Source organism: Poecilia formosa, unplaced genomic scaffold (assembly GCF_000485575.1).
Source record: "Poecilia formosa unplaced genomic scaffold, Poecilia_formosa-5.1.2 Scaffold26, whole genome shotgun sequence".
Lineage (NCBI taxonomy): Eukaryota > Metazoa > Chordata > Actinopteri > Cyprinodontiformes > Poeciliidae > Poecilia > Poecilia formosa.
In genome coordinates, this window is record NW_006799965.1 from 2,160,904 (window position 1) to 2,174,739 (window position 13,836).

Here is a 13,836-nt window from a genome sequence, read left to right on the forward strand (position 1 = left end):
TACCTTTTGTTTTTTTTTTTTTTACCATAAAAATGCTGTGAAAGTCCGGTGCCTTTAAATATAAGAAAATAAATCTGAACACACAAACAGATTATATCCTTTATTGCACGGAGAAAGATTTTCCATTAGTGAATGCACAATTATTCTCTGGCAAGCCTCTAATCCTGCAAAAGATCTCCAAAGTGTATCCCTTATGGAAGTGCTAAATGACAAGTTACTCTGGATGGAGAGACAGAACTAATTTTTTCAAGCTGTACTTGCATATTCAACTTGTCTGAACCTTCTCTGCATGCACCACAAACACAGTTATTACTTCAAAGTATTTAAACTACAAATAAATGACCCTCTCTGCAGTCATCTCCTTCATCATTGATGAGGTGAATAAACACTGTAGGACAGATTCCAGTATGCAGTTTCTGCTTGTTTTGCTTATTTTTTATTACATACATTAAAAACACTGAAGAAAAACAATCCAATATTACGTTATTATATAAGGAGCATTCATCTCTGGATGGACAAAGTTCTTGCTGCTTTTAAATCTCACTGTATTTTCAGGGATATGATGAGGAAATCTGTGCAAGCAAGATCCCAAAGCATCTATCTGTTGGTTCTTTCTGACAGTTTAATAGGATCCATTGTCAGAAATTAATGCTGATAATTAATTTTTATATTGCAAGGTGTTATGAGAAAAATATTTGTTCACTTGCAGATTTTATTATATCATCAAAAACATTTTATAACTTGTGTAAATACATAATGCAATTTTCAAATCATTTCTTTGTATTGGGGGGGGGGTGGAGAGTTATCCAGACCAACCTGGCTATATCATGACAAATACTGACCTGTTTTTTAATATATTTTTTTAAATCATTAATTAATTGTAATCTATCACAATCAACCACAAAGTCTAATTACTGTTGGATCTGTAGACTCAAGAAATCACTTAAACACAACCTACCTGACAACATGAAGTAGGCTAAACATCTTAAAAAGCAACACATGATGCCTTTATTTAAGCAATTCAAAAATTACATGTTACAGCCTGAAAAGGTTTATTTTGTTTTCCATTATCAATAAATATAAAAGAGCAGTGAAGCTTCTTCCCAGGACTTCATTGCAACGTCTTTATTAAAACTGCTGCCCTGTGTCTGACCCTGGAAAACTTGTTGTAATTATGTAATTATGAGGCTTTTGCTCAAAACCTGAAGGAGAATATTTAGCCATCAGTCTGAGCTTAAACTCTGGTATACTTGGATTGTGAAGCAGGACAATTATCTAGTTCAAGATCAACTCTGAATGGCAAACAAAATCAAGGCTATTAAGTAGCGTATTCAAAGTTTAGAGGTAGATGTAATTGATATCTGGTCTTGTTTTATAACCTTAAACATGCTAAAATTCTCCAGAGTATGTGTGAGTTAAAACATTTTTTTGCAAATAGTTGGTTAAAGCTTCTCCACACTGATGTGATTTCTTGCCAAACTCTTGGCAGTTATTACATTTTCTCATGGTTGGTTTGGAAAGCTTTTAAATTAAATGCTAATTTCAAAACAGCTTTTTGCATTTACCCAGGTCCTCTTTGTAGTAAAATTAGTTGGATTACCTGGGACATACATGATCTTGGATATAAAAAGCATAACAGAATATTTCACCCTTAAGAACTGATTAAAAAGAATAAAATATTTAGGGGTTTTTTCCCCCCAGAAACCACTACTGTGAAATCATGAAACATAATGAGAATGACAGAATAAAAAAGTCTTAACCTAAGAGGAGGTTTTAGAATAATTAACAAAATAATCTATATAATTTAGATGTTCTATATTTTTTTTTCCATGGCAACAAAATTAACCACTTATTGGAGCGTAAGTTGTCATCCCTTCTTTCACATTTGCACCATTTTATACGCCGATGTGATATTTTTGAGTTGAAGGCGCATGAGGAGAGAGGATTAACAACAGCATAAAAACCCTCATTTAATGTTTCTTCTCTTCTTTGAAAAAAGCAGGTGTTGCTCCGTCCCCATTTCTTGTCAAAGAGCTTAAAACTGAGGGTAAAAAAAAAAAAAAACTAATTTAAGAAAAAGCTACTTCTTGAGCATGGTACGACTAATTGCCCCCTTTAAAGCTTTCATTAATTCAAGTTCACTTATTCTGAGGAAAAGGAAAATTTCCCATTTTAAGATCAACAACTGAAACAAAGGAAACAAATAAGACATTACTGGATTGGTTGTTAGCACGCAGTTGCCTCAAGGGAAGATGGCATTGGGTTCACATCCAGGTTCACCCAAAACATATTCCCAAAACATGCGTGTGAGAAAAATTAATGCATCATTCACTTTTCACATTTTGGCAAAATTACCACCACAAACCCTTAAAGTATGTTGTTAAGATTGTACAATGAGTGGCGTCTACAGCAAAAATGACGGGGAAATGATTGTCAGTCTTTCACAGCTTCCAACAAATCATCTCCCAACATTGTTCCATCTTTAACTTTATCTTTTTACTGTTTGATTTTTCTTTGGGATTTACAGAATTCCTGACCTCAGTTTTTAATACAACCAAATCTAATCATCTTCCCAGTTTCTGCCATAAACAGCAGCCACCATTCTTATTGGTGAAGATGGCGTGTTTACGGTGCTGCTCATATCGTTTCCCACATAAACTAAAAAGTAACATTTTGGTCTCATCAAGTCAGAGCACTTTCTCTTATGTAGCAAACTGCAAATGGGACTTCTCACAGCTTTCTTGCCACAATTGCTTTTTTTTTTTTTTTTTTAATTTCCCTCTTATGTAAAGACTTGTGAAATAGACGAATAATCATTCTGCTGCGGACAGATTCTTCCACCTGAACCCGTGGATATCTGCAGATCCTGCCGAGTTCCTACGGGGTTCCTGGATGCTTCTCTAACAATACTCTCCTGGCCTGGCCTGTCAGTTTGGCTGGACAGGTTTGCAGTCTTGACAAACTCTTTCCATTTTCAGATGATGGATGAATGGTGCTCTGTGAGATATCTAAAGCACGGGCTAATTTATAAACTAACTCTGCTTTCTCCCTGGCCTGTCTGCCGTGTTTCTTGGCCCTTGTGATGCCGTTTGTCCACTGATGTTCTCAAATAAATGTCTAAAGTCTTCACATAACAGCTGGATTTATTAAGTCACACATGGACACATGACTACAATAGGTATTGGTTTGTACTTCATGGGGTAAAGAGTGATGAATAAAAGCTGGGTCCTACACTTTTCAGATCTTTTTTTTTTTTGGAAAAGTTTTTTCAGATTGAAAATGAAGAAAAAAAAACATATTTAATTCCACTAAAGAAAATATTCACCTTCACATAAATCCATACAACATACTTTACACATACAGCAACTTTAGTTACCTGTATTTTCCACAATATTTGCATTTTCCGGTTCTGAAGTCTTCACAATCAATGTGAGACTGCCGTCTGCTAGCACATCCATCAATACGGCTCAACGCTGCTCCACCTACACATCATTCTGACGGTCCCACCTGTTAGAAAAAAAAAAAAAAAGACACAAAGACAGCAAGAAACATGAGTATGATGAGTATTTTTGGCAGAAAAACTCGCATGTGACTAATGCAGAAGTGCAGAGTTCAACATGCAGGGTGACCGTAAACACAGACAAACACAGATCTCTTGGAAGTGGGGAAAAAAAATTCACGGACCGAGTCGTCAAAAAGACCTCTGAGACACAAAGCAGTCACTCGTTTCTTTTGTGCATGGCAGGATCTAAGATTAATTCAAACTTTTCCAACCTACAAAGTACACAAAGAGTCACTGCTGGGATCGCTATGGCAACTGTAAGCCATACTATCCTATTTTAGGCTTCATTTAACATTTATAGCTGAGTTGTTAACCTATGTGAGTCTCACATAGGCATCTCTGAGCATATTTGTTTATTATAATTAGCTGACTGCCTCCCTGAGCAGCAAGGGAACAAGTCGGCTCACAGAAAGATTAAAGCAGTGTGGCTGAGGAGGTGACGGTACACTCTGAACACCTGCAATACTTTTTATTTGTAGCAGTTCCTGATAGTGAAAGAGCAGGTGGGAGGTATTGTGTGCAGGTACAGCACATGTGTGTTGGGTGTGCATGCAGGGTATAGTTGACATGACAAAAAAAAAGAAAGAAACAAACAAACAAAAAAGAAAATCAGTAGAGAAGCTTAAATTTGTGAATGTGGAAGAAAAAAAAAAGAAGATGCACACTCCGAGCCAGCAAATGATGAACATTTGATGTTGTGGTTTCTTCCCCTTTTTGCACAGTTTTTTTTTTTTTTCCTTCCCTTGCCATCCCTTTCTGGAGGAGCGGTGCTGCCGGATGACAAATGAGCAGAGGGAGGGGATCTAATAACATGATCTCCTTGTGGTGTGAAAGGGGTGGCTGGGAGATTAAGACAGACGGTACACAATAAGACAAAGGTAGTGCGCAGCTGACTACCACCAAGTGCCACCTCTTTCATCCTCTTTCCTCTAAATGTCATTAGGTGTTTACTGACCTGAGTGGGAGAGCTACCTGAAGGGAAGCCCTGCTGCAGCCTGCAGCTGCAAACACACCAGCTCAGGGGGGTAATTACCTTATGAGGCATTACATCTACTTTTGTAGCAGGTACAGAATCCTAAAGGTGGGGCATTTTAATATAAACTGCAGTACACACACACACACACACACAAACTTACACTTTAAGTAGTTTTTAATAATTATTTTACAGCACTTTCTCTGATTAGATTAGATAAACTGGACAAAAAAATAACAATTGGAGATAAATACATAAAAAAAATTGCAATAGTAGTAAACCACAGCACCCATATTGCACACAGTACGATCGATAATACTCCACCACAGTTTGCTTGAGCCTATCATCTTAAATTATTGGTTTGGTCTTGGTTTTGATTTGGATTTAGTTTTTTTTTTTGCTGGATGAAACAAAAGGGCAAATTAAATTGATAGTTCAGGATGTTTCAGGTTAGAGTCTGTTAAGTCGTAAGCAGCACATTTATTATGAGTAATTTATTTATCCTGATTAGTTAAGCAGTTTGATGAAGATCTTGTGGCAATTTCAGCCTGTTTTTCAATTTTTCTAAAAATAAACGCAAAAACAGCACCACAAATCGTTTCTGGTTTAAAAAACACATTCATTGCGAGTGGAACAGTAAGTCATCATATTTGCATATTTGTATTTCTCCGATGATCGGCATGTTTTTTTCATATTTATGAAGGCACCCATCCTAAATTTGATGACATTCTCCTCTTTTTGCTATCTCTTCGCAATCGTGTCTGCGCTTTCGAATGTGAACATGCGTTTATAAACTCTAAACCTTTTAAAGCTCGGACCCTAAATGAAACCCACATGTAATCAGTTGAGTTCCTGATGAGGAAATAGCTCAACATGTCGTTATAGGTATATACCAAGGCATAAGTTTCAGCATAAATTTCCCATCAACATGAGTGGTAAAGACGTATAATGTATTTATAGTCCAAAACCGTGTAGACCCATCCAGTATTTGGTCTTCTCTTCAAAGAGACACATTACTGCACCTCCAGCCTGAGATTAAGTGCTCAGCTACAGAGCTACAAAACGGTTTTGAGGTCAAGTTCTATTAATCATTGAAGTATTTAACTTCTACCTCTGGCGATAAACACATCTCCTTCAAAATGACAAGAACTGGAACTGGCTGGCTGAGATGAGCCGAGTTCGGCCTTATCAGCCTGATCAAAATAAAAAATGAAGCAAGCATGGCAGCAGTTTGCAAAAAAAAACAAAAAAAAAAAAACAAACAGGCTGGATCCAGTGAGAAGTGTGACACAGCTCGCAGCTGGGATGCTGTTCAAGCCACAGAGGTGCTGTTAGGAGTTCGGCGCTGAGAGCTGCTCAAAGGTTTGTATGTTTGACTGCATGTGTGTGAGATAAAGCCCCATGGCTGAGGATCCACAGTGTCAACATCCCCCGGCACAAGCCTGCGCATACAATCACAAGGAGGGAGGTAGAGGGGGAAAAAAAAAAATCAAAGCTGGGCATTTACCAGCACTCCCAACACCCCGTCTTGCCAGCCGGCTCCAGCTCCACAGCCTCAAATGTTTATTTTCCACATTATTCATGATTTTTCTTCACCCCCTGCAAGCTCTCTCCTCTCTCCCTCCCTCCTTTAGCATATCCAGCACTCTGTCAAGACCTGACGAGAGGCTATTTCAATAATGAAGATGGACTAACTGCAATAGAGAGTGCACATAAATTGGAGCTACAGCCAACAAGCATGTCCAATTTGCCAAGCGGTTAAGCCTGATGTCTGGGCACAGCTTTGGAGAGCGCCGTGGCCGCCGTCAACAGGTTTGCTCCGACCTGATTCATCCATCCACATCATTAATACTTCAGAGGGCACTAGCATTTAACTCTGCTGCAGGAAACTGCTCTTTAAACATCGCACATTAGGCCACGTAATCACCGGAGCACTCATTTCTGAAGCGTTCAGCAGGTGCAGGGAAAATTGCTGGTACTTCTGACCCCTCCATTGTTCTTCGCTCGTGGGCCCGGGGGTCCTTTTGCATCGGGAGGAACAGAAATAGAGACAAAGAGCAGAGAGTGGGTGCAAGCCAAACACAATGATTAGAATTTGATTTATCCTTTTAAACCCTCCTCCACAGATCATGTGTTAATGTGCAAGCTGGATAACAAGATAAGAACGTGTTTACCCGCTCTATATAGAACTTATCAGCGCCACAATCTAATTCCTGCAAGCCTCTTCCCAGTCCCACAATTTGCTGCACTTCTCCTCCTTACGATTGAATTTCTCCTGAATGAGGCCGCATCGACGGGGACAGTCGGAGTTGGGTTGTGTGTTGCTGTCCAAAAAAAAAAAAAAAAAAAAAAAAAGCAAGGAATGTCTCACAGCAGTGGTACACACAGGTACAAAGGGCTCATTGTGTCAAAACAGGGGGAGAGTCAGGGGCCAAGGAACAGGTGACCGAGAGAGGAGCTCTGAAAGAGGGCACAGCGCCACGGGGAACGCTGATCCAAACAGACAGCGCTGAAATGGCGACTCCTCTTTTCAGCACAGGTGTACAGTTTCAGAGCAGGCTCACTGCCGAGTAACCCATTTCACATGCAGGACAGCAATGATCCAGAGCTGGACACAAGAGGTTAGACTGCAGAAAAGCCGCAAAGCAATGCAATGCAATGCAATGCAAGCATACAGTTTAGATATAGAACACACACATCTTGCATTTACAGTTTCAATCTGGAAGTAAATCTGGAATGATCACATCATAAAACAGACTTTTTGTTAACGTTTTGCTCGTTCCAGGCATTAATTGAAGATATAACCACTGAGCCAGGAAAACAGAACGTCTTCCATGTTCTTCATCTCACAGAGGCGCCGCCTGGGTTACTTGGCTGAACGTGGACAAACAGCTACTTCACGTTGCTCATTTCTGCTCATCGTGGACTGAATCTATCAGGAGCAGAAGGAATTTTGCCTCCAGTCGGCGAACATTTGTGCATTCTGTTTGAACTGCAAAACAGGAATTTACATGTTTCCAGAAGGACGTTTGAGCTGGACGAAAACAAGATGACTGACTTGCAAAGTTAAAGTCTGCGAATAGGAACCTTTAAAAAGTTCATAAAACAGACATTATTTTTTTATTTTCAATAGAGAAATTACTAGATTTTTCTTTCATTGGTCCCAGAAGCCAAGCCGTGCCATAAAAATGATTTTCCCTCTTACAGATTTCTTCTGTCTGTGCTTTTTAAATGTTCTAAATGTTTCAGATGATCAACCACAATTTATTACGGGACACATATAATGCGGCTAAATACAACCTGCAGTTTTCAAATGATGATTTCATTTGTTAAGGGGAAAAAGATGCTACCCAAACCAACGCGTTTCTATGTGAAAAAGCATCAAGAAGGATAAGGCATGGGCTAAGCAACATCATCTGAATCAGTTTTAAGTCTGGACTTTGATTAGGCCACTCGAAACCATTCATTTTGCTTCATTGAAGAACACTTTCTGGTCTGCTTTCAGCCCTTATCCTGCTTTATCGTCCAGTGCAAACTGACGGTCAGACATCACAATCAATAATATCCAGATCCTGGAGCAGAAAAGCATCTGCAGATCACCACTTTACCACCAATATGTTTATCTCTCAGTGTCATGTCCTTTTTTTTTTTTTTTTAAGAAAATGAGACGAGTCTTTGTGGTTCGCAGAGGTTTTTACCTTGGAACTCTGCCATAGCTGCCATTTATGCCCAGTCTCTGTCTTATTGTTTAATCATAAACACTGACGTTGAATAAAGAAACTGATCACCAATCGAGTCGGCCAAGTCCAGAGCAGATGTGAGCTTTCATAAACGAAGCCAGCGTCGCAGACTGCCTCAGCTGGAGCTCGGACAAAAACCCACATATATTCGAGACGGAGAGGTAAACTAATAATTCTGCGATTTAGGAGGTTTGTCAGGATTTCCCGTGAATGTGCATCAATAAATATAGCAGGTTCTAATGGGCGCATTTAAAAGTTGAAAGTGATTATGAGTTCATTAAAATGACATTTGTATTATTCCTTCTCAGCTCTTTTGTTTTGCTGGTTGTTAATTACCCATTAAATAAGATTCCTTTCTTCTCTTTGTGTTAAGGTTGTGTACTTCGAACAGCACCTTTCTATGCAATTTATTCCCTAAAGTGGAGGAAAGAAAACATTAAATTTATTACTACTAACATTTGTCCTCTTTGCTGCTACAGATCTGCATGCCTTACAAAAAGCCAGCGCTGTGAACACAAATGATGTTTTATGAATTTGATGGAACAAAATCAACATTAATATTCAGCTTCGCTTTGTTCAGATTTTCTGTCAAGCTGCTCCTGGGGGAAACATCTGGCTGTTTAGGTGCTAAATGATCCTCTGTGAATATGTCATGTCTGTCTTCATCAAGCTGAAGGGTGAGGAGTTACTCTCTACTGCTCCTGCGAGGTGTTTCATTCTGAGTTGATGTAAAAGTATATATATAAAAAAAGATATATGCAATAAAGTACAACTAAACAGCCAAAAAGAAAATAACTAAAACAGCAACAGCTTGTGCTTCTGCTGCCTCCTAATAGAAAGCTCAAGCTTGCTAACCCGCAAAGATTGCACGTCAGGTAAATTCAGTGCAGCAGCTGATGACAAAACTCATAGACACGTCTCTGAGACAAGAGAGGAAAGAGAATCTCTCTTATCTATACATCTTAATTCATTGGTGTCTCCTACACGGGTCCTTGCTCCTGTGCACCGTCTCCGTCAGCAGCTCGGAGGCTCCATTTGATCCGGCTTCCTCACCTCCGATCCCTCACGCAGCCACAGCGATGGAACAGATACGGCATCCGCTTGAGATAATCATCGTCAATCACAGCCTTGCTGAAGAGCCAGGGAGGCATCCGATGAGTAAAGATTGACTTGGAATCGGGAATAGGACGTTTATCGGCGCCGCGGAATCTGCAGAAACAGATCTGGACAATTGTAGCAACTGCAGCCTCACAGATTACAGCCTGCTGGAGGAAAGAAAGAGCAGGACTCCCAATGGAAGTCATGACTTTTCCTCAGAAGACCATCATTACTTTAATCTTAATTAAGTTGTGGAAGTCAGGCTAATATTTTGATAACTGCAAACATTGTGGATGTCTTTCTGTACAACAGAAAAAAAATTAGGAAATAATTTTTAAAAAAAGTTAAAAACTCCTAATTTATGCCATTCAATAGTTTTTTTTTGTTGGTTTTGAAGTAGGAAAATAAGGGTTTGATCTTGTTTTTGTGGGAACCAACCTTTGAATGGTTTGAACCTTTGACTTTTGCTTTCCTGCCCACTTCAGATAGCGTGTGGGATGTTATGATTTTCTAAGGCATCTTCCTGCAAATAATCAATTGTATCTCAGACCAGAACACGAGCTTTGGACCTTTTAAGCTGTTGAATTTTTACCATTGTTACGAAAACCAGCTTCAACTAAGTAAAACAGATAACATTCAATTAGGCACCTCTAACGTTTAATTTATGGTTCAATAAGACTAATTGTTGCTCATTGAAATTTGAATGTGAAACCACTTTTATGAACTGCAAAATGTTCAGAATAATTTGAAAGTGAGAAAAGTGTTGGTGATATTAGACTCACTTTTTTACGGCGTGTTTTATGTTTTAGTCTTCATTACTTATATTAGAAAAACAAATCATGAAACTCAGCATCAGACCATCAAAATCCTACAATAGACATCCAAGAGTCGAACATACTGCCAATACTTTTAGTAACTCTGATCAGATGAATTTTATTTTTTAAAAATACTTTATATTTAAATTAAATATTTCTGAATAACTCAATTAATAGCTGAGAAAATAAATATTTGTCCTTTACATTGCAATGTGCGTCCCGATTTCATTGCTTCAGACATTGCTGATATCAGATGTCATTTTTCCTCCACGATCTTTTAATTTCTTATATTGAAAGAAGTGTACAATTCTTTATTGCTGCAATTAGTAAAAAAACTCAAAGAAAAGATATAAATGAAATTAATTTTACTGATAGGCCTTTAAACTGATTTGACGCTGGATGTCCACAAAGAATGTGTGGCTTATGAACACTGGAGTCATTTAGCTGAGAGTGATTTATTGAGTCAGTAGTTCTTGGAGGTGAACAGTTCAAACTGTGATGGGCACAATCTTTTTTTTTTTAAAGCAATATAACTTTTAATTTGTATCTATTCATATTAGTGAAAATTGCACCCGGACATATGTTTGTATTTTTTAAATGTGTATCTTCATCAGTTGCCTGAACCTGGCAAACTGAATTTATTCCATTTTTGTGAGGGACACAAATGACCCCGTTGGACACCCCTGATTATGAGAAGTGGTTTCTGAGAGAAGACCCACCTAAATAAGCGACTCTTTTTTTTCCAGTTGTTTTTTTTTGTCTTTTAATCTTTAGCAACGTATTATTTAACTCCTGTATACAACTCAAATACAACGTCCTCCACATTTAATAGCAACTCAGTTAAAGATCGACTTCAAAACACATTCATATTTTATTGCAGTAGCATAATCCCACAGCAAAATATTGGGAAAAATGCATTCTTTAATTTAATATGACTGATTTAGTGTGGAAGCAGTTGAGCACAAATTAAACATTTTAGGAAACTCACTGTTAGAAAACTGGAATGAATTGTTCAGTGCAAGATTGTGATGCTGCAATAAAGAAAAGCATAGTAAAGCTTCCTACTCATCTTTACCTTGGGGTATCAATAAATGTGATTAAAAAAAAGCCTAAATATATTTAATATTTGACTTTAATAAGTGGGATTATTTACCACTGTGCTGCATCAAACAACGAAAAACTGCAGTTTTGAAAGTTGACTAAAAGACTTTCTATTACTTCTCACTGTAGACATCGAGCTGCTAAGTAGCCTAGGACCCTTTCTGTTATATTTTTAATCTCCTAATGTGTTAACAGCAGTGGGTGTGAGGTATGAACCGCAGGCAGCTCAGTTTAGCACCTGTATCATCTTACTGTGGAGCCACGCTGCTTTACTGCATGCAGAATGTAGTTTGGCAGTGATTTTCTGACATATGCCAGACATTTGTTGCCCGAAAACAAGACAAAGCACAATAAATAAATAAAATATGATTTGCATTCATAGTGCATTTAAAGACGTGCCAGGTACCCATGCCGTATGCACTCATGCAACCCTCAAACCACCACAAATGCTGGCTTTTCATTTGTATTCTGGCGACAAGCCAGATTGTCTCTTTCCTCTTTGGTTGAGGGGAGTCAAGTCCAAATCAATTTAAAATTGTCATTCTTCATACCGCTGCACAGTATTGATGGATCGTCAGAGCATCTTGAACACAGAATTTATAGCAGGTTATTCTTGCTTCTTGCTTAACGTGTTTTTTATTTATCGTAGACTTCTGACAGAAAATGATTTCTAGATGTGTCCCTGCAGGGATTTCCAGTCTATGTTTGCGTCTTTATTCCAGCCTTTCTGCCTGGAGCCTAAAGGCTGCGGCATTTCTTGTAGGTCTTTGCCTTTCAGCACTGTTGTAGCATGAAAAGTGTTTTGTTTTTTCCAGATATTTGTTTTTATTTTGTCTTGATTAATATAATTTGCTGACACAGTTTCAGTTCTTAACTACTATCCAACGATTCGGCCCATCTGGGGTGCTCCATAAAAAATTACATTCAGTAATCTTATTATCAAACAGTAACAACCACCTATGTATCAAAGCCAAAATAACAATAACTATATAGCACATTACCTAAGACATTAATACTATTTGGGGTGGGAGTTAATTACTGAGAGGAAAAAAACTCAAAGTTAGCCATTTCCAGTAGTAAGAAAAGTAAGAGCAAGCTCAAAAGAAAATTATTTTTTACTTATATTTTCATTCAAATTGTGAAAATGTAAGAGAGTCGTCTACCATGGACCATGCTGGAAAAGTCTTTAAAGTGACTAAACCCAAGTCTTTTCTCTAAGCAGCAATATGGTTGATTGTTTTCATCATGTTTTAAACAAAAGCAATTAGATTTGGGGTTTTCAGTTCCAAATCTCTTGTGCTTTTAAATGCATCCCTGTTCCAGCTCACCTGAATCGAAGAAACTACTTATTAGAACACCTCTGTAGAAATTGTTGATGAACAGAAAAGGTAATTTAATCATTTAACTTACATGAGAAATTTACCTACAAGTTGCAGGACAGACAGTGCTCCTAAATTAGATCATGGAATATATTTTGTTTTTAGATTTTGTATTAATTCTATTAAGATTTTATGATATAATGAGAACTACATACGAGCCCATGACTTGTCTTTGGACAGACAAACTGAGTAGAAATAAGAAATTTGACTCGCATGTGAGATACAAAAAAAAACAAAAAAAACTGGTAAATTCAGTCAGTCTGATTGTATATTAAAATATATTTCATATGTGTAAACCTTCTGTTTTATTAGCATTTTCTGTGGCAGTTTGACTTTTAAATAAAAAAGGTTAACTGGGACAGAACGACAGATACCGCATGATGTCTGTGTTTAAAAAATTTTCTCCTTTCCCTGTTTATCTTTACCATAGTCTGAGCTCTTCAATATGGGAGAAAAGGACAGCAAGAGATAAGGGAAGGAGAAAAATAAGCAAAGAGAAGGTCAAGAGTGAGCAGATAGACAGACTATTACAATGCATCCCCACTTTCCTCCAGAGACAGCCGCTGTAAGTGTGTACAACGATGCTCTGTCCATACATGCACATATGATGGGGGAAACGAGTCTGCAGCTTATAACAGAACAGAACAGAAAAAAGGGGGGGTATGACAGTGAATGGCAGAGAGAAGAATGGCAATAAGGCAGGCGGAAGGCGAGGTGTTAAAAGTTGATTAGGTTGTTAAAGGTCACATAGTCAGGCCTCATCAGCTGTCCCAATGGAGCGCAAGAAGCGGCTCAGGGCCTCAGCTCAGGCGCTAATGAGACAGAAGCAATGGTATCCTCGCGCACATATGGATATATCCTGCGTCCATATAAAGCCATCTCTTCATGGCCCACGAGAACGCACACTAGCACACACGGTTAATGTGATGACATTAACAAAAAGCAGCTCGACTCGCCCAAGGTTGTTATAACGAGCTTGGCATGCAGTACAAAGGAGGTTGAAACAAGTGCGGCAGACAGTACAGAGGGAGCTGCGTGGGGCCCCGCACTGTGGAATTATTTGATCACAGATATCGCAAATGGACTCTGAATCTGAACATGCTTCCAAGCACACCCAAAACTTTCACGTTGCACATGAATTTGCTCATTTGAGCGGATCGTGTTCGGT

The 13,836-nt window shown here is 38.4% G+C and overlaps 1 protein-coding gene across 1 annotated transcript in view; it reads right to left on the reverse strand.

Moving 5' to 3' along the window:
* nexmifb (neurite extension and migration factor b) overlaps positions 1 to 13,836 on the reverse strand; it is an 83,932-nt gene that overhangs the window by 15,364 nt on the left and 54,732 nt on the right. The window contains exon 2 of the mRNA XM_007548379.2: positions 3,377 to 3,507. Coding sequence (XP_007548441.1) covers positions 3,377 to 3,458 — 82 coding nt within the window. The 5' untranslated portion in view covers positions 3,459 to 3,507. The remainder of the gene's footprint in view (positions 1 to 3,376; positions 3,508 to 13,836) is intronic.